General features: G+C 42.2%; 1 protein-coding gene across 1 annotated transcript; it reads right to left on the bottom strand.

Moving 5' to 3' along the window:
• Nucleotides 1–375: 375 nt before the first annotated feature.
• On the bottom strand, nt 376–23,668 carry DHCR24 (24-dehydrocholesterol reductase). Its single transcript, XM_077824641.1, has 9 exons — nt 23,380–23,668; nt 11,315–11,470; nt 9,822–9,927; nt 9,197–9,315; nt 8,841–9,104; nt 6,127–6,270; nt 5,189–5,386; nt 3,914–4,092; nt 376–2,797 (listed from the first exon to the last, which is right to left on the bottom strand). Exons 1-9 carry the CDS (start codon nt 23,608–23,610, stop codon nt 2,644–2,646), a joined length of 1,551 nt encoding a protein of 516 aa, XP_077680767.1. The 5' UTR covers nt 23,611–23,668; the 3' UTR covers nt 376–2,643.
• Nucleotides 23,669–24,462: the final 794 nt, after the last annotated feature.

The raw sequence follows: 24,462 nt of genomic DNA, 5'->3' as shown, positions 1-24,462 counted from the left end.
TGAGTGCAGGGGACTGGACTAGATGACCTCTCGAGGTTCCTTCCAGTCCTATGTCTCTAGATTATTTAGACTCCTAAGAGAAGTTTAAAGATAGTTGGGTCAATATTTACCCAGAGAGCAATTAAAAATCTACGCCCCACTCCTGCATGCTGCTCTGCATGGGTGGGCCCCTGTGCCAAGGTGGAGCCCCACAGATTTCAAGAGGTCTTCACACTAAGCAGCTTGCAGGACTGGGACCCCAGTCTCTCAACAATCTCACTGCACTCTATCCTGTAATTTCCAAATAGCCATCCTTTTCACAGCAATCCCAGTAACAGTGCCAAAAGCACAGCAGAGAACAAATACATTTTTTAAAACATATTTTATTTAGTCATCCATAAAAAAACAACATTTTAACAGTACAACTGGTTATATTTTTAATTGTAATAGCTCATACAGCCAAGAATTTCAAACTCCATCAGCAACGATGTGCATATATGAGAGAGAGAGAGAGAAAAAGAGTGTGTGTTCATGATAACCATAGTTACACATTAAAATTATGTTGTACCAAAAATTTGCAAATGCAAATTATGAAGTCACAAATACAATGTATAACAAAAGACTATGAATACACAAGTTAGAGACATACTATTTTGATTTAATATCTTTGCATATCCTTTTTTTTTTTAACATTGCCTTTTAAAAGCTAAGTGAACCAATTCTCGCTCAGTGCAGAGTATCCTACAGATAATAGGTGAAATCATGGCTTTACCATGAGAAAGGGGTAGTCATTATTGTGCTGCCCCAGGAGCAGACTGGAAGGTAGATTGTGACGCAATCACAATTTGTTTTCCCAGTAACCCTTGCTCCAAGATCTATATCTGGCACAGCACACATCCTCTAGAGCACTGACATAGCTGTGCTAGTCTGCACATTGGAGTGGGAACTGAGCCTTGGCCCCACCCATTCCCCACCCTGTTGCACTCATGTATGTGGATGGAGCGGGATGTACCTGCTCTGCATTGGTTAGGTCTCCCCCTGGACTGACACACACAGTATGGGCAGCATACATAGGGCCTTAAGGGGATGACTTATATCCCTTTACTCCCCCGCATGGCAGCACCAGCAAGGTTGCAGTCTGGCCCAGTATGCATCACAGAGAGTGAATGACCAAGTTTATTTTTCATTACTGCCTTATCAGTGGTTTAATCTGCATCATAAATGTCCATCTATCAATAAACAATAATTGGTTTAGCATTGAACTAGAACAAAAAAGGAACCCCCCCCACTAGCAATTGTTTTATAACTGTTTTCACATTATGCAAAATGCAAGAACATACATTTCTCTACAAGCCCAACAAATGTTAAAATAATAACTAAGTAGTTTGGACCAGATGTGAACTCAATTTAAAAAATGTTGTACCAAATGCAATGTCAAAATTTTTCCACGCTCATGAAACACACAGTTAGAAAAGGGGCTTGAATAGTAAGCACTCTGCAGATTTTTCTAATGTTATTTCTTCTCCAGTTGGTTGAAGGATCTTTTTTTTAAACCTATCAAACTAATCCAGCTAAAATGGAAAGCAAAAAGTCAAAGCCATGTCTTGTGTATTTCAAACTTCCACAACACAACTGGGTTTTAGGTTGTCCCCTACACTTATCACCAATATTTATTCAAATGGATCTTATATAATTAAAGCATTAATGTTGACAATAGGTCCTTTAATTTCCCACCCCACACCCAAAGCATAGAACGGTCTGAAGTGGCCCATATCTTCTCCAACTGAATACTTATAAGGCACTAAAATTAACCATAATAAAAAGTAAAACAGACCCCATGACAAGTAACAAATTGTACTTAATACTAGTCTATATGAAATAGCAGCAGAGATTTTCAGTAGTCTAGGAAGCCAAAATGTTTCCTATTCCAAACATATTAATTATATTCTGATAACCAACCAACCAAAAAAAAAAACAAGAAGATCCCTAAAACTCATGACCACTTACACAATTATAAACAGAATCAGTACAAATGAGATAGGCACAAGCAAAATGGATTTTCTTCAAACTTTGATATTCGGGTCTGACCAGAAGATATTTGCCAATGACCATTTATTTACCTGCATTACTAATGTGAGTTTAGTCTGAAGATTTCAGTAACCATCTCTAAATTGTGTTAACCTTTAACTTCTCTTAAATTTAAATCCTGCACCAGTTACCGATTTGAAATAGACATTTTTAAAGTCGTAATTAATTTGAAAATAATTCTCTTAACTTTGGCACCTAACTTTGTGACCTTCTTACCTGTCTCAGATGTACACTGCAATAAATAACCGATTTACTTAAGTATCTTTGTCTTTCCAAATTTTTTCCCCTACAGGTTAGAAATATGTAAATTGACATCTACATCACTATGTCTGCAACTAAGCTACAAAGAGAGGTGGCAGGCTAGGACTTTGATTCCTTACATGAAATTACTATGAGTTGGGGAAATTGTTTTCAAAACATACTAACAATTATTGAATGTGAATTTATAAAATAGAAATCTGTATTTTTAAACATCAACATGAGCTTATTTGGACAGTGATAAAGCTTTTATAAGGATATACTGACTACTACAGGTAAATCCATCCTTCCCTGATTGCTTGCTTAGGTTAACCAGACTCAGTGTCGTGCTGCTTTGCAGATTTTATCATACACCTCTGGAAAAGCATCCTTGCAATTCATTTGCTCCCTCAGCTTGTGGTACAGTGAACCATCAAACATATCCCAGAATTCCTCACGGTTCATATAGCAATCTGCATACAACATCTGGAAACTGAAAGAAAAAGAGGGGATCAGGAATTAAATCTTAATACTGTTCCAAATTTTCAGGTAGAAAAAAAATGAAGCAATTGAGGATGAGCTATACATTGTAAGGATACACTGCAAAATATTTTGAAATACTTTTTTAAAACAAATGTTTACAGATTAATTACCATAAATTATATTGGATAATTATTCAGCCACTCTGATGGCTGAACATTGACATCTCTTTTGAAAAAGCGGTCATGATGTACAATGGAAAAGCCAACAGAACATTCCATTATTTTGGTGAGGTGGGGAGATAAGTTAAATATGAAAATATGCTTTTAAAATATATTAGTGTACTTCAAATTATTTCTTTCCCAGTTAGTTTCTTGATTTTTTTTTTAAATTAGTTTTGCTATGACACTAATACAGAGAGGTAAATAGCAGATACATGAAATTTGAATATGTTTGGGTAAATTATATTGTCAGTTTAAATATTGTGGAATAGGTTATTTTTCTGAAAGATAGGCTTCATGACTTTGCTACCAAACCATAGAGAACTGGATTTGGTATCAGCCTATGCAAAATTGTAGGCGAGGTCCCCAGCTCCGCTCTGGCTCCTTTACACCATGTAAGAGGACTAGTGCAGCACAAAGAGGCTCTAAAAATCCCATTTGTGGCCCAGCAAAAATTTCCTGGTGCATGACCTACAGAGGGTAGCCATAAAGCTTTTCCTTCCAAGGTGATTCCAATCAGTGCTGCAGTCTACAGGGCAACCAGCAGAGGCTGCTGTAATGCAGACACGCCACTAAATAGCAGACAGGCTGTTTAATTTGCATGTGAGGCCTTTCCAGCCCCTGGAGCAGCCCAATATCGGGAGGGTGCAAAAACAGTTTAAAGCCACCTTTAGCCACCACTCCCTCGGGGATGCAAATTCTATGCTACTTAGAGGCACTGCACAGAATCTCAACCAGCATGTGTTTTTGTATGCAAGCAATGATTAAAATTAAAAAAAGACAGTCATACTGAATATATAAAATCAGAATCAGTACTTAAATACTGTAATAACTGAAAGTTAAGTAAATCTGATTAAGCTGCAAGGCAATAAATTATATGGTGCTCTCCTGAAGACGAGGACTCTTACCCATGCACATTTCTTACAAACTTTTCCATTTGTCTCATAGATGCCCTGGCTTCAAACTGTTTTGTTTTAGGCTCTCCATAAGCTCCTATATCTACATAGAGCTCCATTTCATCTCCTTTCGGGTGGACCATGCCAGGGTTATTGGGTAATATGAAAGGACATAACCACAGTGGGTAAACCTGCAAAGATAATTTTGTATCACCAATTTTAACAGTACAAAGTATCAGTTATCTGTTAATAAAGCATGAAAAAACGGAGAGAGAAAATTGCACAACTCTTCTCCAATTTTCAGTACAGAACTTATACAGATGCCCCTTTTCAATTCTGCTGTTCCAACTAGTTTTACCTTATAGTAAAACTAACATAAGTTGAATAAGATACCAAAAAGCAAGGAAGAAAATCAGAAAATGCAACAAATTAGTGCACTATCTATATCAGTGTTTCTCAACCTTTTTGTGCTGGCGAACCCCTTTGGACTTAAAAAAAATAAATCATGATACTCCCCTCCACTCCCCGAAAAAATTGTGACCCCCCCACCCAACTTAAGCTTGTGGCACAGGGCTGAGACATATAAATTAGCTTTGTGGAGCCCTCTGTGGCATGGGGCCCCATACAATTGCCCTGATTCCTATCCCCTAACGGCAACCCTGCTTGCGACCCCCCTAAACTTCTCCCACAACCCCCCGAGGGGTCATGACCCCCAGGTTGAGAAACACTGATCTAGATAATAAACGGAATAGCTTTAAAACACTAATGAAAAACTGTCTCAGATCCCAAGTCATTAACTGAACTCACATTTAGATTTAAATTACAAGTAAAACTAAAGGAGTGAAAGGCATTTTACTGGTACCCGCTAAGACCAAAGTTCAAGTCCAGAAGTCTGTATTTCTTGAAACAACTGAAGTCAATGACTTGGAAAGCAAGTGTTAATTCCCAACACTCTTTTCGGGGCTCAAGTGATTTTGCAGAAATAGAAATCTGATTTCCAATTTTGCCAAGTAAAAAAGGATAAAGTGATAGAATTTTCTTTTAAAAATTGTGAGTTAAAGCTACAAAATCAAGTATTTCTGAATATCAAGTTTTTCTTGCTTCTTTTTGTTAGAGCATTTCATTTTACCTGCCGCCTAATAGTATTTAATTAGTTGGCAAAATTCTCTCAAATTTAGCATACTGATATATATTTTCTGCAACAGGCACTACTGTGTACTAATGCCAATAATCACCATTCATAGGGCAATCTTCCATTTACCAGGTTTTAGAGAAATGTGTTCTTACATTCAGGTCGCTGTGGAAGGTACGGATAGATTTTTCAAGGATTTTCATAGGGACCAGCATGTCTTGTACAACATGATGTTGCTCATACAGCTTTCGAATAGCTTCTCCTTGTGTCAGTTTTAATAGTGAGATTTTTGGAGGAACCATCCAGCCAAACAGGTAACGAAAAACAGGGTTATTGCCAAAGGGAATGATATCCTTTAAGAGAAAATGGGAAAAAAAAAAAAAAAAGAAACTGGTAGTAAAATCAAGTGAGCTGAAAATCAATATTTCAGAATTTGGATTTTGAAAGCAACATTAAATCATATTTTCTTTCAATAGTTTTAATTGCTGATAGTCACGTCAGGCTACATTAATACAGGTACGAACAACATGCAACCCTAAATTCAACAATGGGGACTTATGTAGTGTAAAATTCTACACTAACGCTTATCATGACAATAATTTAGATGATGAAATTCAAAGTGGTGGTTCCACAGCAACCCTGGGCACAGCTGGGCACATGTAGGCAGAGTAAATTCTCAGCCATAAGTGTGCATTCGTGTTTTTGCACTGAATTTCCTGGTTTTATCTTTTTAAAGTCCCAGTTCAGGAAAGTACTTAGAACATGCCTGATAAAAGCTAAAATAAGTTTTTTAAGTGCTTTCCTGAATGTGGGCCTAAAAGAGAAACTAAAAAGGGAAGGTGCTGGCAATATTATCTTTTACAGTCATACATTTATATAAAAAAAGTCAGAAAGGAATGCAAAAATAGACATTGTCACGAGAGAAATCCCTAAATCTGCCACCACTTCATTTGGATTTCTGTCTTAAGGAAAGGAGTTACTCACCTATGACGGACATAGGTGGCTCCCAAGGGAAAAGAACATTGGCTGTGCAGTGAGTATGTACAAAGTACCCCAAAACAAATATTAAAATCTTCTTTGTCTAAAGTCTTACTTGGAGTTCCCAGAAGATACTCCTGGTATGTCGGTGGTAGTAATGTCTTGAGGGAATGTACTCTATTCCAGTTTGATTAGCCTTCAGATACTTCTCCCCATGCTTAAAAAACCATGGTTTGTAGTAGTTACCAATTCTGTTTATCTGAAAATAAAGATATATTACATATCAGCAAACAAACACCAATATAAAGAATAAATATCCCTTACTTGAAAATTCAGTAATATAAATGTTCATGGTGCCCCCAGATTTTTTCACTTTGGAATTACACTAAGGAAAGAACAGTCTTAATGCTAAGAAAGCGTTTAGGACTTTTTAAACATGATTTTCATATTGTAGTGTGACCTTGTGGATAAAGCACTGGATGGGCACTCAGAAGACCTATATTCTACTTCTGGCTCTGCTGTTGGTCTGCTGAATGGCTGTGGGCAAGTACTTGTGCCTTGGCTCCCCCATCTGTAAAGTGGGAATTATGATGCTAATCGCCTCTGTAAATTACTTAGAAAGCTACTGAATAAATGTTCTATTTAAGAGCTAGGTATTATTAAGTATTATTTACTCCTGGGGAAATTCTGCGCCAAAAATTTAAAAATTCTGCACACAATATTTTAAAATTCTGCATATTTTATTTGTCAAAGTAACACAATATAATCACGCCAGTTTCAATTATTTTGGAAATTTATTTCAACATACCTCCAGCAAGTATGTTTGTAACAATACAAACAACAAAAAAGATTCCCCCAGGAGTAGAGAAACCCCTGCACTCACATGGATCCTCACTGCAAGATCAAGTTATAAGTTACCAGATGGAGAAGGTGGCAGAGAGCAGGTTAGTCAGTTGAGAGAATGCATTAGCTTAATGGGGTCTGTCCCCAATCTCTTCCCAGGAAGAGGTGAGGGTGCTCCCTGTTTCTCTGAGGGCAAACAGACCCCAAGACCCACTTAGCTGCTCTTAGCCTCCCACCCTTCTTCAGCTCCCCATCCCTCAGGATCCTTGCCCCAGGGACTGTTCCCCCTCAGCTGCTTCTCCCACACTCACTGCCTCCTCCCTCAGCAGCATGGTCCTCACCTCTCCTTCCCCTGGCGCTTTACTCCTCTTTCCCACCCCACTGCCCCCTCCCCCACCCCTACCCCACTGGGAGCTCTGTGGTCCCTCTGCTTCCCCCCCATTCCCCCCAGCACTGGGGCCCCTCTGCTCCACCCCGCATCATTGGGGCACATATGGTCCCACCTACCCACCCCCTCCACAGGGTACCCTATGCTCCCACCACCGCCACTGGGGACCCTGTGCTCCCCCTTCACACCCTGACTGATCCCTTCCTTGCCAGCCCCACCGCCAGAGGCCCTAGGACAGTGCAGAAAACTGACTGTGGGAGCCGCAGCCGGAGAACCCCAGCTCCTGGAGGAGTGAACCTGCCCGCACATTGCTGCAGGTAAGAGTTCTGCCTAGAGCTGGGGTGTGTGCCATGAGCAGAACTCTGGTGAGAAACTTGGGGGTGGGAGGGAGATGCCCCCTGCCTCCCTACATGGTGCTCCTGGCCAAGGCTCCCCACAGTTTCCCCACTGCTGCTTGTGTGAGCCCCATGCCTCTGCAGGATGGGGGCAGCGATGGGGACATGGGATGTGCACTGAGGCTGCCTCCCAGAGAGGACTACAGTCAACTGGCTGTATGGAGGTTTGTGGCGGAGGGCCGGAGGGAATCACCCTACAGCCCCCTAGTTTCCCCCGCCCCAGACATGGACTCAGCCGTGAGGCTGCACCCGACCCTGCCACAGCGCAGGGGCTGGGACTGCCACAGAAACACCACAGGGCCCTGTCCCTTTGCGCCAGGCGCACCGCGATAGTGAGCGAGAGGGAGTCTCGTGCGCTTGCCCAGGCCTGTCCCGCCAAGGCAGTGATTTACGTCTCTCTCAGCTGCTTGTGTTGCACTCGCTCGGGACTGCTGCCCATGAGGGGTGCATGACCCCTCTCGTGGCTTCTCTTTGCTTCCCCATCAGAATCTATTATTCTGCAGAGAAAACAAAAAAAAATTTGCAGGGGATATGAGTTGTGCACGTCTGCAGTGGCACAGAATCCCCCAGGAGTAATTATTATAGTGTGCCAATGTGTGTGTCCCATAAGCTTTCCTCATTAAGGATGAATTAAAATAAGGTTTGGCCTGCCCAAAGAAAGTTGAGTATGGGAACTGATGTCAGTACTCTAGGAATGTTACTCTGTTCTCAAGCCAGTAATGAACTAACAGCCTCAGTGTTTCTGTAGAGCGGTCAGCATTTCGGAAGAGCTGCCACAAAAGAGACCCACGGCATGTTAACGTTAACCCTGATTTTCTAGTCAGATGTTAGTCTGGGTAATTGCACTGTGACTACATCTCCCTCCAGATGTGTTTCCTATCTTAAAGCATTGTGTTGTTCCTATATACTGTTCAAGTTGGTTCTTTTCTTCTTGGAGTTGCAAGGCAGCGTCTATTATGTATGCTAGAGATGGGAAAAGACCTGTCACTTTAGGAAATATATGAGCTTACAGTCTGAATTGATAGTTACCTGCAAAATTCTAATGTTACGTATATTCGACCATTCAAGCAAATTCAATATCCATTAAAAATATACCTCTTGTACTGATCCTATTACTGTTTTCGTTTTACTGTCATACACTGGAATATTTTACATGCAAGAGAACTAAAAATCTTATTTAAGAATAGTATTCCTTTTAGTTACCTGGCTGTCTTCAGCTTCGTCAGTCAAGACTCCCGTCATAATGACTGCTTCTTCCAAGGAGTACACCAGTCCTTCCACAAAGTTATTATCTTTCTTTTTAGATTCCTCAGTAAACTTTTCACAGATCTTTTCCAAACCTCTCACAGGCTTGTAATGTAATTTTACATATTTCTTAGCAGGAATTATTTTTATTTCCGCAGCAACAAGGAATCCCAGAGTACCACAAGACCAAGGCACTGCATAAAATAGGTCTGAGTTTTCAGCCTGCAAAAAGTACGTCATACTAAATCATACGTCCATCCACACACAACAACTGATAACATTGTAAATCATAGCAAAATAACATTTTATCTTACTGGTGTACATCTCACAAGGCTTCCATCAGCAAGAACAAGTTCGTAGGCCAAACAGGTATGTTGAAATAGTCCATAGATATGGGATGAAGACTCAATGCCAGTTCCCATGATCAGACCACCTTAACAAGAGAATGTAATCAACTGAAACATATTTCCCTTTAAAATGAAAATAGTCTGAGAACAAAGACAAAAAAAAATGGAAAATCTTTCATGTTGTTCCTGGTAGCAGTTTTAAAGAGCAGATGCATGTCTAAAATATATCATATGCAGTGTTGTTGTAGCTGTGTTGGTCCCAGGATATTAGACAGACAAGGTGGGTGAGACACAATCTTTTATTGGACCAACTTCTGTTGGTGAGAGAGACAAGCTTATGAGAAGAGTTCCATGTAAGCTCAAAAGCTTGTTTCTCTCACCAACAGAGGCTGGGCCAATAAAAGTTATTACCTCACCCACCTTGTCTCTCTAGATAATGTGTGATAGCAGAATACAAAATTCAGCAAGAATTTAAAAAAATATATATATATTTCTGAGAAAACCGAGACTGAACAACATAGTAAACTGCATAAACAGCTATTTAAAATACAGCAAAAGTCATGCTTTTTTTACCATTATAAACAATCCTCACCTACTGTGAGATCATCAAGTTCTGGTACCACTGGAAGAGTCCAGCCCATAGGATTCAGGTGAGCTGTCAACTGCCCCATGGTGACCAACGGTTCCACACGGACAACCTAAGAGAGAAAGCATTCAAGTATTAATGCTGACACCACACAAATGTTAATCACACTTCTTATTATCAATTCTGCTCTTTAATTTAGACACTCAAGAGTGTAACGAAAAATAGTTAAGAGACTGTCCCCCCTCCCATCTACCACATCTTGAAAAGAAATGTGTGGTTCAATCTCCAAAACATAAGTCAAACTGATCTTTCAGAGCTCAGCTTGTTAAACAGATGTTACATGTTTAAAAAAAAAAAAGCACCACGCAATCCTTTCAAAATCTGATATTCATAATGCGTTTACTATTTGTAAAACTATTTTAAGGCTTAAATTTCATGGAAAAGTGTGCGCACACTTGGCAGGATCATGTTAGTTGCACAAATCCTGCAATATTCATGAAGCTGGGGTTATGCAAAGGTGTACCTATGGTTGTACAACTTCAGTTTGTAACTACCCACAGGATTTGCACAAATCAAGTACGTGCATTATTTAAATGGAACCATTTTGATGTGTTGACTTGACACTGGTGCCTTGAATCAAGGATTTACCATAACACTTCAGAACAGGCAGAAGTGTCACCATTAGTGAGGAGAGGAAAGTATTCCAAAAAGTTTCAGAATCTTTAACATCAGAAATTAGATGCAAAGGTGTCACAAAGGTGTACAACACCAACTGATGTGAATGGGCATTGAGTTTTCTGACACAACTAGACCTTGTTTATTAAAGGATAATAGTTTAATTTAAGATATTTTAAATATCTTCCTCATAATATATACCACACTTAACAAAAAGCCCAAATAAAGCATTAAATATATATTAGTTAATTTTACCATTATATTTGGAGTTTCCCCAAACCCTGTCTTCAGTACCTGGTGGAAAGTTCAGGAAGGATTGCTCTCTGATGATGTGAGGAGGACATGACACAGAATACCGAATAGTCACAGTCAGTGCTCCAGATCCTATGTTATGAGATTACATTCATCCGGTACAGATTCCTCCCTCTGCCTTTGTCTATACTAGAAAATTTTATCAGTTTAACTTGAAATCAATTTTAGTTAATCTAGCTAAACTCATGAAAATACTCCCTTCTAGTATCCAAATATTTCCTGACCACTCAGAATATGGGTCTATTAAGATTGTCTGTTTCCCATGCAGAGGCACAATGCAGATGTGTTTGGATTTCCAACACTGTAAGGGAATATTTAAGTCCAAAAGGACAAAAAAAGCAACAACCCTTTTCACATTAAAAAAGGCTGACATGAGAACATTCACTCTTGGATTTGTATAATTTTTTAAAAAGTGGGTTTCAATTACCTTCAGGGAATTTAGTGTCCTTTTAAGCAATAATCATAATAAGTGTTGTAAACTTTAGTACTAGATGTAAAAATTTTAGTATTACCTGTCTTTCAATGTCTACCTCTAGAATGTCCATTAAGTTGATCACTATATTCTTATGAGTCTTCTTGTACTTTCCAACACGAAGTGATACTGTTAGCCAGCCAGGTCGGCCAGTACACATGTATGTTTTCCCACCTTCATTTTTCCATTCCTGCACCTGTAAAAGGTTATTGTCATAGTTCAGGGCAATTCCTCCTTGTGGTCCAGCAAGGGCAAACACTCTTAAGCTCCCAGCCCCCCAGCTGTTGACTCCACTGAGTAGAGACATGTATCTCTCTCCCTCCTAACCAGGATGTTTCGAGGCTGCGCATCTCCCAGCCTACACTGTGAATTTCCCAGCAAAGTTAGACTGCCTCTGCAGGCTTGCTTTACTTTTCTCCTCAGAGATGGTAAATAGTGTAATTGCCACAATTAAGTTATCACATAGCTCTTTCTAAGCAAGCACATTTATTATTAAGGAAAAGCATTAACAACAGAAGAACCTACCATCATGGTAATAAGCTTACCAGAGATCACCCTGACTTCAACAAGGGCTCCAGCCAGCGAACAGTTGTTAGCTCACAGCAAGCCCACTCACGTATCTGAACGTCCCTTCTTTATATATATATTTTTTAAATCTGTCCTCATGCAACAGGTGATCAACAGATAAAAAGGTTCTCTTTCCCCTTTGCCCCGACATCAAGGCAAAGCTTCAAAAGGCTGAGTTCTTCTATAACCAGAGTAATTGTATCTGCATACCCTTTCTCCTAGAGATTTCCTGGGAAACCTACTTAACTTTAAAAGTTCATTATTGTCTTGGTCCCTTATTTCGAACAGTCCTTTAAACCTCATAAATAGGACTCCATGTCTGTCACAGAGGTTGTGAAAGTCACAGATTGCGTAATTTTCCGCGACCTCCGTGACTTCTGTAGCAGCCGATGCAGCTGACCCCAGGGCTGCCCAAGCAGCTGGCTTCGGGGACCACCTGAGCAACGGTCCCAGGGGGTGGCCGGAGCAGCCACTGCTCAGTGGCCCCAGCAGCTCCTGCCGCTGGCCCCACTCCACAGCAGTGGCCCCCACGGGACCCGCTCCCTAGCAGCACTCCCCCACAAGATTTAGTCAAGAGTATTTTTAGTAAAAGCCATGGACAGGTCATGGGCTGTGAATTTTTGTTTATTGCCTGTGACCTGTCCAGGACTTTTACTAAAAATACCCATGACTAAATTGTAGCCTTACTCGTAACACTTCCCAGGGTTTCAGATATTACATACAATACCACAATAATATATAAACATTTGCATTTTTAATAACATGAACTCCTAAGATACTTAAAGCTACTTCAATAAGGTATGTTGGGGATATTGCAGGAAACTGCCATCTCTGTCACAATTATGATTAAACTGACGCTGTGAAGTACAAAAATCTATAACAAAACTGTAAGTGAAAACCTCCCCCTCACCCCAATTTGATAGTGTTTAACTATATTATTCTACATATAATAGAATCATAAAAGTGTAGAACTGGAAGGGACATCAAGAGGTCATCTAGTCCAGTCCCCTGAACTCAAAGCAGGGCTACGTAATAACTAGACTATTCCAGACAGGTGTTAGTCTAAACTGTTTGTGAAAACCTCCAATGACGGAGATTCCGCAACCTCCCTAGGCAATTTATTCCAGTGCTTAACTACTCTGACAGTTGGGAAGTTTTTCCTAATGTCCAACCTAAACCTCCTTTGCTGCAATTTAAGCTCATTGCTTCTTGTCCTATCCTTAGAGGTTAATGAGAACAACCTTACTCCCTCCTCCTTGTAACAACTTTTTATGTCCTTGAAAACTCATCACGTCTGCCCTCAGTCTTCTCTTCTCCAGACTAAACAAACCAAAGTTTTCAATCTTTCCTCATAGGTCATGTTGTCTAGACCTTTAATCTTTTTTGTTGCTCTCCTCTGTACTTTGTCCAGTTTGTTCACATCTTTCCTGAAATGTGGCACCCAGAACTGGACAGAATACTTCAGTTGAGGCTTTATCAGTGCAGATTAGAATCAGGGCCGTCCTTACGCATACACAGAATACGCAGCTGCGTAGGGCACCTGAAAATTTGGGGCACCACTGGGTATTAGTGTTCACCCTCCCAGCTCTTCCTATCCCTGTTCTGACCCTTCCTGCAGGCTCCCACAGCTAGCTGCTGCAGCCTGGTGACTATTACTCTGGAGGGGATCTAGTACCTTAAAAGTGAAAAAGTCTTCCAGCCTGCCAGACCTATTAGCACAACATTGAAACTGTTAAAGAGCCATTCAAGTGGTAATGAAGCCATTTAACAGGCATTTGCCAACCCTCAGGTGTGTATATTTATATATATATATATATATATAGGGTCAGTTTCTGAATTTACTGACAAAAACAGTTGTGCATTACTGTAATATTTACTCAGAATATATTAGTTTACAGGACCTTCATTTAAAATTTGTTTTAAAAATATTTCATTAGTGAGTTGGTGAAGATTATAAAATCACATCTCTAAAATATCCTCACATAGATTTTTAGATGTACAATCATCTTTAGCCTTAAATGCTTGGATCTTCAGACATAGAGTTTTTTAAATAAATCCTTCAAAAGACCACCCTTACCTAAAATACACATTTTAATTTTAATTACTATAGTAAAAAAAACTTGCTTCCAAAGTCTTTCTGTTCTTTCTGTCCATCCCTTTCTTCCTTCACCCCCTCCCCATCCCCACACCCCCGTTGAAGAGAGCCCTAAAGGAACAACACCCCTTTCCTTCCAGATAGCCTGACAAAGAGTTTCCCTTTCTTTACTTCTGTCTGATGAACTAGTTTTAAGAGAACCCTCCAGCAAAATCAGTACCTAGTAAGATATAAAATCCTTTGTTGTGCCTAAAATATTTGGAAACGTATTTTTTAAAGTTGGTGAAATTTCATAAACATGTCTATTGTTATGGAGATCACATAAAGTAAATTAGTGTTCCCTTTTTCTAAAAGCAATGAACATTGTTATAAACACACTAAACCTCTGTGACTGATTAATTTAAAATAATGCCTTTGTTTCAGTGAGTTAAATATGTAGTAATCTGGAATGATTACTTTATGAAGGTTTAAGAGTACATTTAAAATATAAAATCAGCTGAGAAATACTGATTAAGCAAATGTAAAACAGAGAAGAGCTGCATCATGTATTCCATAATATGTAATGTTGTATTCAGCACGACAGCTGACTCGCCCTTACTGCAAAGTTTTTGCAAATAAATCTCTGACAAACTTCAGGGCATATCAAAAAACCTGTGACTGACATTTTTTATTCCCAAATTTAGTGCTTTTAATTTATGTCCAATCTTCATCATCTGGCATGCAGTGGAAAACATGCTCCGTTTTCTTTAGAAAGAAATTGCAGAAGAGGCTTTTTTTCAAATGTCATTTGCTTCATTTGGGTTCATGGATTTGGCTGGAAGGGGGTGAGCAGGGTGGGGGAGGGAAGAGAGGAGGGAGACAGTGGGGAGAGGGCAGGGCCTGGGCAGAGTGGGGCAGGGCCTGGGGCAAAGCAAGAGTGGAGTATGGGTGGGGCCACAGGCAGAAGAGATGAGCTAGGGAGCTAGCCTCCCCAGGCGGCAGCTTGACCCACTGCCCATGACAGCAGGTAGCGGGGTGGCTCCTGCATACCCAGCATGTGCTGCAGTGTCCTTAGGCAGGGGCCGTATTCACAGAGTTGAATGGGCTGGCGCCACGCATTCTGCGTGAGGGAGAGGGTACTGGGGTCTCTGCGGGGAACTGTGACTCTCCGCTGCCATGAGGTGGGCCGAGCATCTCGGTATCCTTTGCTGCCTCATCCCTCTCCCCCGCACCCAGACCTGGGCTGCAAGCCTGGGCTGCCGACGGGCATAGGGGCACCAGTTTAATAATACTGCGTTAGGCCCCATAAATCCCAAGGACGGCCCTGAGTAGAATGGACGAATTACTTCTTGTGTCTTGCTTAAAATACTCCTGCTAATACATCCCAGAATGTTGTTCATTTTTTTGCAAGTGTTACACTCTTGACTCATATTTAGCTTATCAGTCCACTATAATCCCCAGATCTCTTTCTGCAGTACTCCTTCCTAGGCAGTCATTTCCCATTTTGAATGTGTGAAATCAATTGTTCCTTCCTAAGTAGAGTACTTTGCATTTGTTCTTATTGAATTTCATCCTGTTTACTTCAAACCACTTCTCCAGTTTCTCCAGATCATTTTGAATTTTAATCCTATCCTCCAAAGCACTTGCAACCCCTCCCATCTTCGTATCATCTGCAAACTTTATAATGTACTTTCTATGCCATTATCTAAATAATGGATGAAGATATTGAACAGGGACCCCACTCAATATGCTCTTCCAGCCTGATTGTGAACCCCTGATAACTACTCCTTGGGCATTGTTTTCTAACCAGTTATGCCACCCACTTATAGTAGTTCCATACAGGCTGTGTTTGTTTATGTCTTTCTGTCACTAGTGTGGTTTGAATATTCCTATTTAAAATTTTAATAGCATTTAGCAGACATGTTCCAAACTGATATATACTAGCTTGTGAACTTTTTAGTAGAATACCTCTGGTGGTTCTAGTTATCTGAATGTAGCAGCAGTAATAAATCCATATGCCTGAGCGTTAGTCATGAGAGTCAGAAAATGACTAGCAAATAATATTTTAAAATCCACAGGCTAGATGGCAGGGGGGCAAACCATCACTGGCATAAGTAGGCACCACTCCATGAAAATCAGTGAGACTGCATCTGATCATGCACAAAAAATCTGGCTTATAGTCTGAAAGAGAACTGACATGGGGAGAGTGTAGAGGGGGAATCTACATACCACATGCATGTATCTAAGTGTACATTTACAGATCTAGTATGATTCGTATTTAGAGAAAAAGAATCACAGGCAATATATTAGATAATATAGCCCGCTCCTGAGGACTAAAGAGCTTGAAGGATACACCAAACAGACTAATATCCGGTGTACCTATCATATTTGAGATGAGTGTAACAAACAGGAAAAATGGAGCAGTCAAGAATGACAGAACTGCCATAAATATTATGCAACAGAAATAAAATTCCAAACTCCCTTCTAGAAATCATGGCAGAAGTTACAGCAGAAGAAAAACAAACCCTACTGTGATGTGGCTGACCAGGTGCCCGCTCATGCCAAGGGACCTAGGTCTCAACTGACACTGACAAATGCATAGCTGGAAACAAGTCTGGTTCAGCTGTATGTTAGTATTGTTAAAATAGGTATTAGGTTTATGAAAATATGCTAAGTGTTTACACTCTATGAAATGCTTTTAAGTGGCTGCATGCAGTAATCTCTCTGATATCTGTATCACATGCTATAATATAATAGTTAAGTGTTTGCTCTGTATCAGTAAAAGTTTACACTCCGAAACTGTAAACTGCCACAGTCAGGAGAGAAGCATTACCAAGTGTGAAATACTAGTTTACCACAGGAGTTGTTATCTCCTGCCCAACAAAAGAAGGCCCACAGATGCCAGACAAACCATTGTAGAACATCAGAGGACAAAAGACTTTGTTGATTGCTCTCCCCAACACCAATGAAAAGGAGATGCATGGGGGCTTGTCCCACCAGTGTGGACTCTAGGAGAAGGGAATAAAAATCCCTGATATGAAGGAAGTGCATCTCTATGCTGCTTGGACTTGGGGCAGGCAAGATTTTCAAGCATAAGCAAGGGATCCCCAGCTACTTAGCCTGGTTTAGCCCTAGATGACACATGGCGCTTGCATATTACAGCAGCTTCTATTTCCTTTTGGAACCTAAGACCAATGTTCCCTCTAATTTTTGACAGGCCGTGTGTGCAAAAAATTTCTTCTGTGCAAATTGTTGCTCTTCTGTGCAAATCTTGGTGTGTGTGATTTTTCACCGTGCGCGTGAGGTTTAGGGTACATGCGCACAGCTTAGGGGGGACAGTGCCTAAGACGCACTCATTTGTGCATGCATGTTTACTTGCATTAGCCTTCTAAATAACCCTTATTTCTTTTACTTAGTTAATAAATCTTCAGTTAATTTATTCTAGGATTCGCTGTAAGTGTTGTCTTTGGTGTAAGATCTAAAGTGCAATTAACTGGGGTAAGTGACTGGTCCTTTGGGATTGGGAGTAACCTGAATATTATTGTGATTTTTGGTGCTAAGAGACCATCTATCACAAAGGCAAGTTTGCCTAGGTGGCAAGATAGACTGGAGTATCCAAGGACATTGTGACTTCATGGTTAGGCTGTTATAGTGCCTGAAGAGTTTACACTTGATACTTGGTTGGTGAAATCTAAGTATAGAACTCACAACCAGTTTGTGCCCTGGTTTGTAATGGTCTGCCCTGAGGTTAGCTCTCACCCTACTTAGCCACTCCAGACATCTTGACTTATTTCCATTCTCAATTATCTATTTGAACTAATAATGAAATGTAGGATGTTCAGATGTGAAGAAAAACAATATTAATACACAATATTAAATAAACCATCCAGCAAGGGATAATATGCATAGTGATTTTTATAAGAACTGTATTAATGAGACAACCAGATTTTGAATGTTCAGTTATTCATACTACAGTTTATACAAGAGCTCCCATACAGAATCCCAAACCCAAAGCACAGAGAAAGAAAGAAAGAAATTTAATGGATTTTAGCTAAGAGTTGTGTAACCTATGGCCCCAGCTCTGCAACTGCATCAGCACAAAAGGATGCAATTCTGCAATCAAGTACTAATTTCATACAGGAAAAGAAAAGCAATTGGTGGGAGTGTCAAAATCATCTATACAAACATACCAAAGACAGACTTCAGCATGGAACAAAGAGACTGTACAGGGTTATTCATTTTACTGTATATGTATTTATTAGGACTAGTAATGTATCCACAGTGATTTAAAAATGTAAAGTACTATATGAATAATATATGTTATTGGCAAGGTAAGGATATGTAAATATATACTTATGTTATTTTAGTAACAACAACAATGTACATTTATTGTCAGTAATATAACTTTTTTGCACACCCATAACGAAGCCTACGATTTTGTCACGGAGGTTGCCAAGTCATGGAATCCATGACTTCCAGAGATCTCTGTGACTTCAGCCAGTGCAGGCTGGGAGCTGCAGAGTCTCCCCACCACTCATAGTTGCTCAGAGCTTGGGGGCCCCGCGCCTCGGGCAGTGGAGGTACCCCACAGCTCCCGGCATCCATGGGTGGCGGTGGCCCCGAGGAGCTCCCAACTGCCGTGGGCAGCAGGGGGCTCCAAGCCATGTCAGGAGGACCCCACAGCTCCTGGCTGCTGTGGGCTCCTGCAACTCCCAACTGTTGCAGGGAGTGTGGGCCCCCGGAGCTCCGAGCCACGAGTGGCAGGGAGACCCTGCAGCTCCAAGCCGGGGCCCATGCAGCTGCCCAGCTGTTGTAGGCAGTGTGGGGACCCCTCAGTTCCCCATTTTGTCACAGATATTTTTAGCAGAAGTCACAGACTGGTCACAGGCTTCCGTGAATTTTTTTTTTATTGCCCGTGACCTGTCTGTGATTTTTACAAAAAATATCTGTGACAAAAATCTTAGCCTTACCCATAACCTAAGGTCAGTTGCTTTAGTAGGAACTGGGGAAGTATTTAGACAAACAGTAATCTGTGCCCAATTTACATGTTACTCTTATATCTAATAGAGAAAGAGCAGGGAGACAGTCTTTTGTTCTCACAGTTATGGGTATGATGGCATATTGCATTGTTTTGTGCTGCAATGTAAACTGCAGAGTAAAATACAGATGCATTGATACAATTTCATTGTCTTCCTTTCCTTTTTTCTTAATATCCTCTTGCTGTAATTGGGCACCAAAGACTGGATTCAAATCTGGACTTGCAAATGAACATTACAGAAAGAGACAGATAAGCAGAGAAGTATTCACCAACTCCAATTCATAGATTCCAAGACCAGAAGGGACCATTGTGATCATCTACTCTGATTTCCTGTGTAACACAGGACATACAACCTCCCCAAAATAATTCCTGCAGCGTACCTTTTAGAAAAAGTTCAAATCTTGTTTCAAAAAATTGTCAGGGATGGAGAATCCACCCCAACTCTTGGTAAATTGTTCCAATAGTTAATTAACCTCCCTATTAAAAATGTATACCATATTTCCAGTCTGTATTTGTCTAGCTCAGTGATATTCAGAGTGAGGCTTCCAAACTCTTGCTCTTTAATGTGTCACATGAGGTTTTTGCAGCACATGATATTAAAACAGTGTGATTTAATTATTAACCAGTATGAGTTATTAACCAATCAGGATGCTTATGGTTATTAACCAATTCTAGCTGATAAAATAATAATACTTGGTCAATCATTTTGCTATGCAAATCTTTATATATAAACTAAATATTTCCCGTCACACTGTTTAAATATGAGTATAGAGTACTATAGTAAATGAAACAATGAATTCACACTGCTGTGGCTCTTTTGAGTAATGCTGATCGCTAATTTGGCTCCTGAACCACTGAGGTCTTTGTTAAACCCTTTGTTAAAGCTATTACATAAATGACACCATCCCCCCTCAACAGGAAACATACCAAGCTGAAAAAAAACAATAAAACCATTATTATTAGTGTTGTGCTATCTGGAGCAGCTCATGACTGAGAGTGCCGACCTCAGGGCAGGCTGTCAAAAAGCAGGGCATACATCCCAAACTGGCTGTATATTCTAGGATTAGATTTTCCCAACCCAATAACAAATGTGAACTCTGAAGCACTATAACGATCTTACCATGGGGTCCCAGACAGTCCCTTTGGGCACTCCAGTCCATCTTGACACCCACGCAAGCTAGACTTAGTGATAAATGGTCACTTATACCAAAGACCACAAAATATTCAAGTTGCTCCGAGTACCAAGAGAGACACTTACCCCACATCAATTTGTACCTCAGATCTCACACTAAAGACAACCCTATACACTCCTAGGGGAATTCTGCGCCAAAAAATGTAAAATTCTACAAAATTCTGCATATTTTATTTGTCAAAATAACACAGTATAATAATGCCAGTTTAAATTATTTTGGTAATTTATTTTGAAATACCTGTCAGCAAGTATATCTGTAATAATAGAGACAAAAAGATCCAGGAAATGTTTTTTTGACAAATAGATTCCTTACAAGGCAAATTAATACAGAACTTTGAGCAATTCATTTAAACTACAACATAAAAACATATTTCCTGCACCCCCCAGGAATAGTGCAAAGGCTTGGGGGAGTCACAGGTAATGGAGGAGCTGAGGGAGAGGGAAGGAGCCTGGGAGTGAACCGGGAGGGTTGTTGGGTGTGCATGGGAGAAGTATGGAACAGGTATTTGGGGGGGGAGGGATTGGTAAGGAATTGGAGAGCCTCCCCCATGCAGACCATGACTGAGCCTTAGCCTCTTCCATTCAGTCAGACATATCTGCCCTCCCCTGCCCCCGTGTGGCCCCTGGCTCAATGCTGTCATCCCACTAGCTTCTGAGCCCCCGGCCCTGTCTGTCCCCCCATCAAGTTTTCTGAACCCCAGTCTGTGACCCCTCTCAGCAGCTCCATGTGCCCCACTCTGTCTGTTACCCTCCCCCCTCCCGTATCCTGTGCCTCCCAACTTTGCTCCATCATGCTGTGATGAAGGTAGCGGGCTGCAGGCTGTTACTGCCAGTCAGCTGCTGCTGTCTGTTCTGGCGCCACAGTGGCTTTTGAACTGCAGCACTTCTCAGGCAGAATGTATTTTTTGAGCAGAAAAAAAAAAAATCTGTGCCAGACATGAATTCTGCACATGTGCAAAATTCCCCCAGGAGTATCCTATAGTAAAGTAACTCAGGATTTATTAACTAGGAAAAAGAAATGAGAGAGTTATTTACAGGTTAAAGCAGGCAACACATATATACAAATGAGTTACAATCTAGTTCCAAAATGTGACAGAGTTGTAGTATAAATGTCTTTTAAGGCTAACCAGGTTGACCTTGGGCATCTCTGCTTTTGTTTCCTAATTCCGGCCCAATGAGAGTCCAAACGGCAAAGAGATGAAGAATGTTCATGTTATTTTGTTCATCCAGAATTCAAGCTGATGGCACAAACTTCCTTGCACAAAGCACCTTTACCATTAGCCCAATCTTTGTATCGAGATGCTTCACACTGGCCCACTTAGGTTTGATAATCCTTCTTGATGGCAGGGGAACCACTCCTCCTGCCTCAGTTCACAACTTCAGAGCAGGCATTTTTACAGACGTAAGTTTCCTTTTACAAATTACCTTATAGCCTGGGATACAGACATTACAAGTAAGATTAATGAATGCAGCAACTTACAGGCATTGTAGAGTCTAAACACAACCTTGCAAGTCTAACGCTTATCTTGAACAATACTAACATATAGGTGACCTGGTCTGGTTTCCGGCTATGAATTTGCTCGTGCTCAACTGATAACTACAGCCTTGGCATTAGCTGGTACCTGATACACCAGAATCACAATTAGATTTATAAAAATGGTGCCTATCCAAATACTCGGGTGTTCTTTCTTAAAAATGCACCCAAAGTGCTACAGTACAATTTAAGATAGCCTGACTCTCTGATGCTAGGTTATTTCTGAAATGTCAGACTTCCCTGGGAAAGGCTTGTGTGGTCTAATGACCCTGTTGTGAGCTAGCCAGTGGGAGCTTTAACTCCTGGTAGGGCTACCCCACCTGGACAGATCCCGGGGTACGGACCAGATAAAAAGCAGTCCTCTGGTCTTCCAAATTGGGGTTTGAACAGTCGGTCAACAAACTATTCTTGTAAACAAGTTTAAGAATTAAGAATAAATTTAATTTAAGAATAAACAATTCCCTACCTTTGCAATGGCCCTGCTAAGTTTTCAACTGCCTGGGAAAAATGATAAGTTTTGAAAGATGCACTGAAGATCATCAAATTCAGGCTGTTTTGGACCAGCAACACAAGTAAATTCCAAAACTGAGGAACTCTCACAGAGAACACCCTATCAGCAGCTCCCTTGTTTATATCCATAAAGCTCCAGTTTGAGCACCGGTGCTGACCTCAACTATGGCAGTATGTCATGGAGAGAGACAGAGTCTCTGAGTGAGAAGGTAAATGGCTTAGGGCTTTAAAGGCTAAAACCAACAGCCCAAGTTTCACATGGAAAACCACAAGCAGTCAAAAAGAAAAGGAGTACTTGTGGCACCTTAGAGACTAACCAATTTATTTGAGCATAAGCTTTCGTGAGCTACAGCTCACTTCATTGGATGCATACTGTGGAAACTGCAGAAGGCATTATATACACAGAGACCATGAAACAATACCTCCTCCCATCCCACTCTCCTACTGGTAATAGCTTATCTAAAGTGATCATTCTCCTTACAATGTGTATGATAATCAAGGTGGGCCATTTCCAGCACAAATCCAGGTTTTCTCACTCCCCCCCCTCAAACTCACTCTCCTGCTGGTAATAGCTCATCCAAACTGACTACTCTCCTTACAATGTGTATGATAATCAAGGTGGGCCATTTCCAGCATAAATCCAAGTTTAACCAGAACGTCTGGGGGGAGGGAGGTAGGAAAAAACAAGGGAAAATAGGCTACCTTGCATAATGACTGCAGTTTCCACAGTATGCATCCGATGAAGTGAGCTGTAGCTCACGAACGCTCATGCTCAAATAAATTGGTTAGTCTCTAAGGTGCCACAAGTACTCCTTTTCTTTTTGCGAATACAGACTAACCCGGCTGTTACTCTGACACAAGCAGTCAGTGCAGATTGCAGAGCATTGCTCCCAGCAAGATCCTTTACTCACAAGGAGGCAGCTCCAGGCTGCACCAGCTTCTAACAGAAGCCAGGCCAGCATGTGCCTCTTAGGCCCTTTCTTAAACCACAACAGCTAGCTGAAGTTAACTAACATGTTCTAAAAAAAGGATCTTATAATAATCTCAGATTGAGTTTACCACCAAAGCCAGACAGGGTCTCCTCCCCCAGCGCCCCAGCTTTCTCCTCCTTCTTGCCATCCCTTGCTCCTCCTTCCCCATCAATGTTTCCCCTCACCCCAAACCCCACCCCAGGGTCCCCTTGATCTCACCTGTGCCTGGATGTGGCGGACACGCTGGCCGTGCTGCCGGGGGGCGCTGTGCAGCCTCCACACGGCCCAGGCCCGCAGTTGGTAGTAGATGTCAAAGAGGACAGAGAGGGGCAGCAGGAAGAGACAGACGAAGACCCAGCGGTGATGGACCAGCAGGTACTCCAGCCCCTTGTGCCGCACCCACAGCGCGAGCAGCAGGAGCCCAGCACCCAGCGACAGCAAGGGGTCCATCCCAAGCCCCTAGAAGTCCCTGCCTGCGCCCTGCCTGCAGCCCTGCCCCTCACCAAGCCCCTCCCTCACCGACCTCTGCCCCCACCCCTCACAGAGCCCCTCCCTCACCCCCCCAACTGACCTGTGCCCCCACCCCTCGCAGAGCCACTCCCTGGCCCCCCCAACTGACCTGTGCCCCCACCCCTCGCCGAGCCCCTCCCTCGCCCCCCCAACTGACCTGTGCCTCCACCCCTCACAGAGCCCCTCCCTGGCCCCCCCGACTGACCTGTGCCCCCACCCCTCGCAGAGCCCTTCCCTCGCCCCCAACTGACCTGTGCCCCCACCCCTCGCAGAGCTCCTCCCTCGCCCCCGACTGACCTGTGCCCCCACCCCTCGCAGAGCCCCTCCCTCGCCCCCGACTGACCTGTGCCCCCACCCCTCGCAGAGCCCCTCCCTCGCCCCCGACTGACCTGTGCCCCCACCCCTCGCAGAGCCCCTCCCTCGCCCCCGACTGACCTGTGCCCCCACCCCTCGCAGAGCCCCTCCCTCGCCCCCGACTGACCTGTGCCCCCACCCCTCGCAGAGCCCCTCCCTCGCCCCCGACTGACCTGTGCCCCCACCCCTCGCAGAGCCCTTCCCTCGCCCCCGACTGACCTGTGCCCCCACCCCTCGCAGAGCTCCTCCCTCGCCCCCGACTGACCTGTGCCCCCACCCCTCGCAGAGCCCCTCCCTCGCCCCCGACTGACCTGTGCCCCCACCCCTCGCAGAGCCCCTCCCTCGCCCCCGACTGACCTGTGCCCCCACCCCTCGCAGAGCCCCTCCTCACCTTTTTACCCCCCCACTGACCTCTGCCCCCACCCCTCGCACAGTCCC

The sequence above is a fragment of the Eretmochelys imbricata genome, chromosome 8 (genome assembly GCF_965152235.1).
Source record: "Eretmochelys imbricata isolate rEreImb1 chromosome 8, rEreImb1.hap1, whole genome shotgun sequence".
In the NCBI taxonomy this organism is placed as follows: Eukaryota; Metazoa; Chordata; order Testudines; family Cheloniidae; genus Eretmochelys; species Eretmochelys imbricata.
The sequence above is the reverse complement of the archived record's forward strand: the minus strand, read 5'-3'. Positions and strand labels throughout refer to the sequence as shown.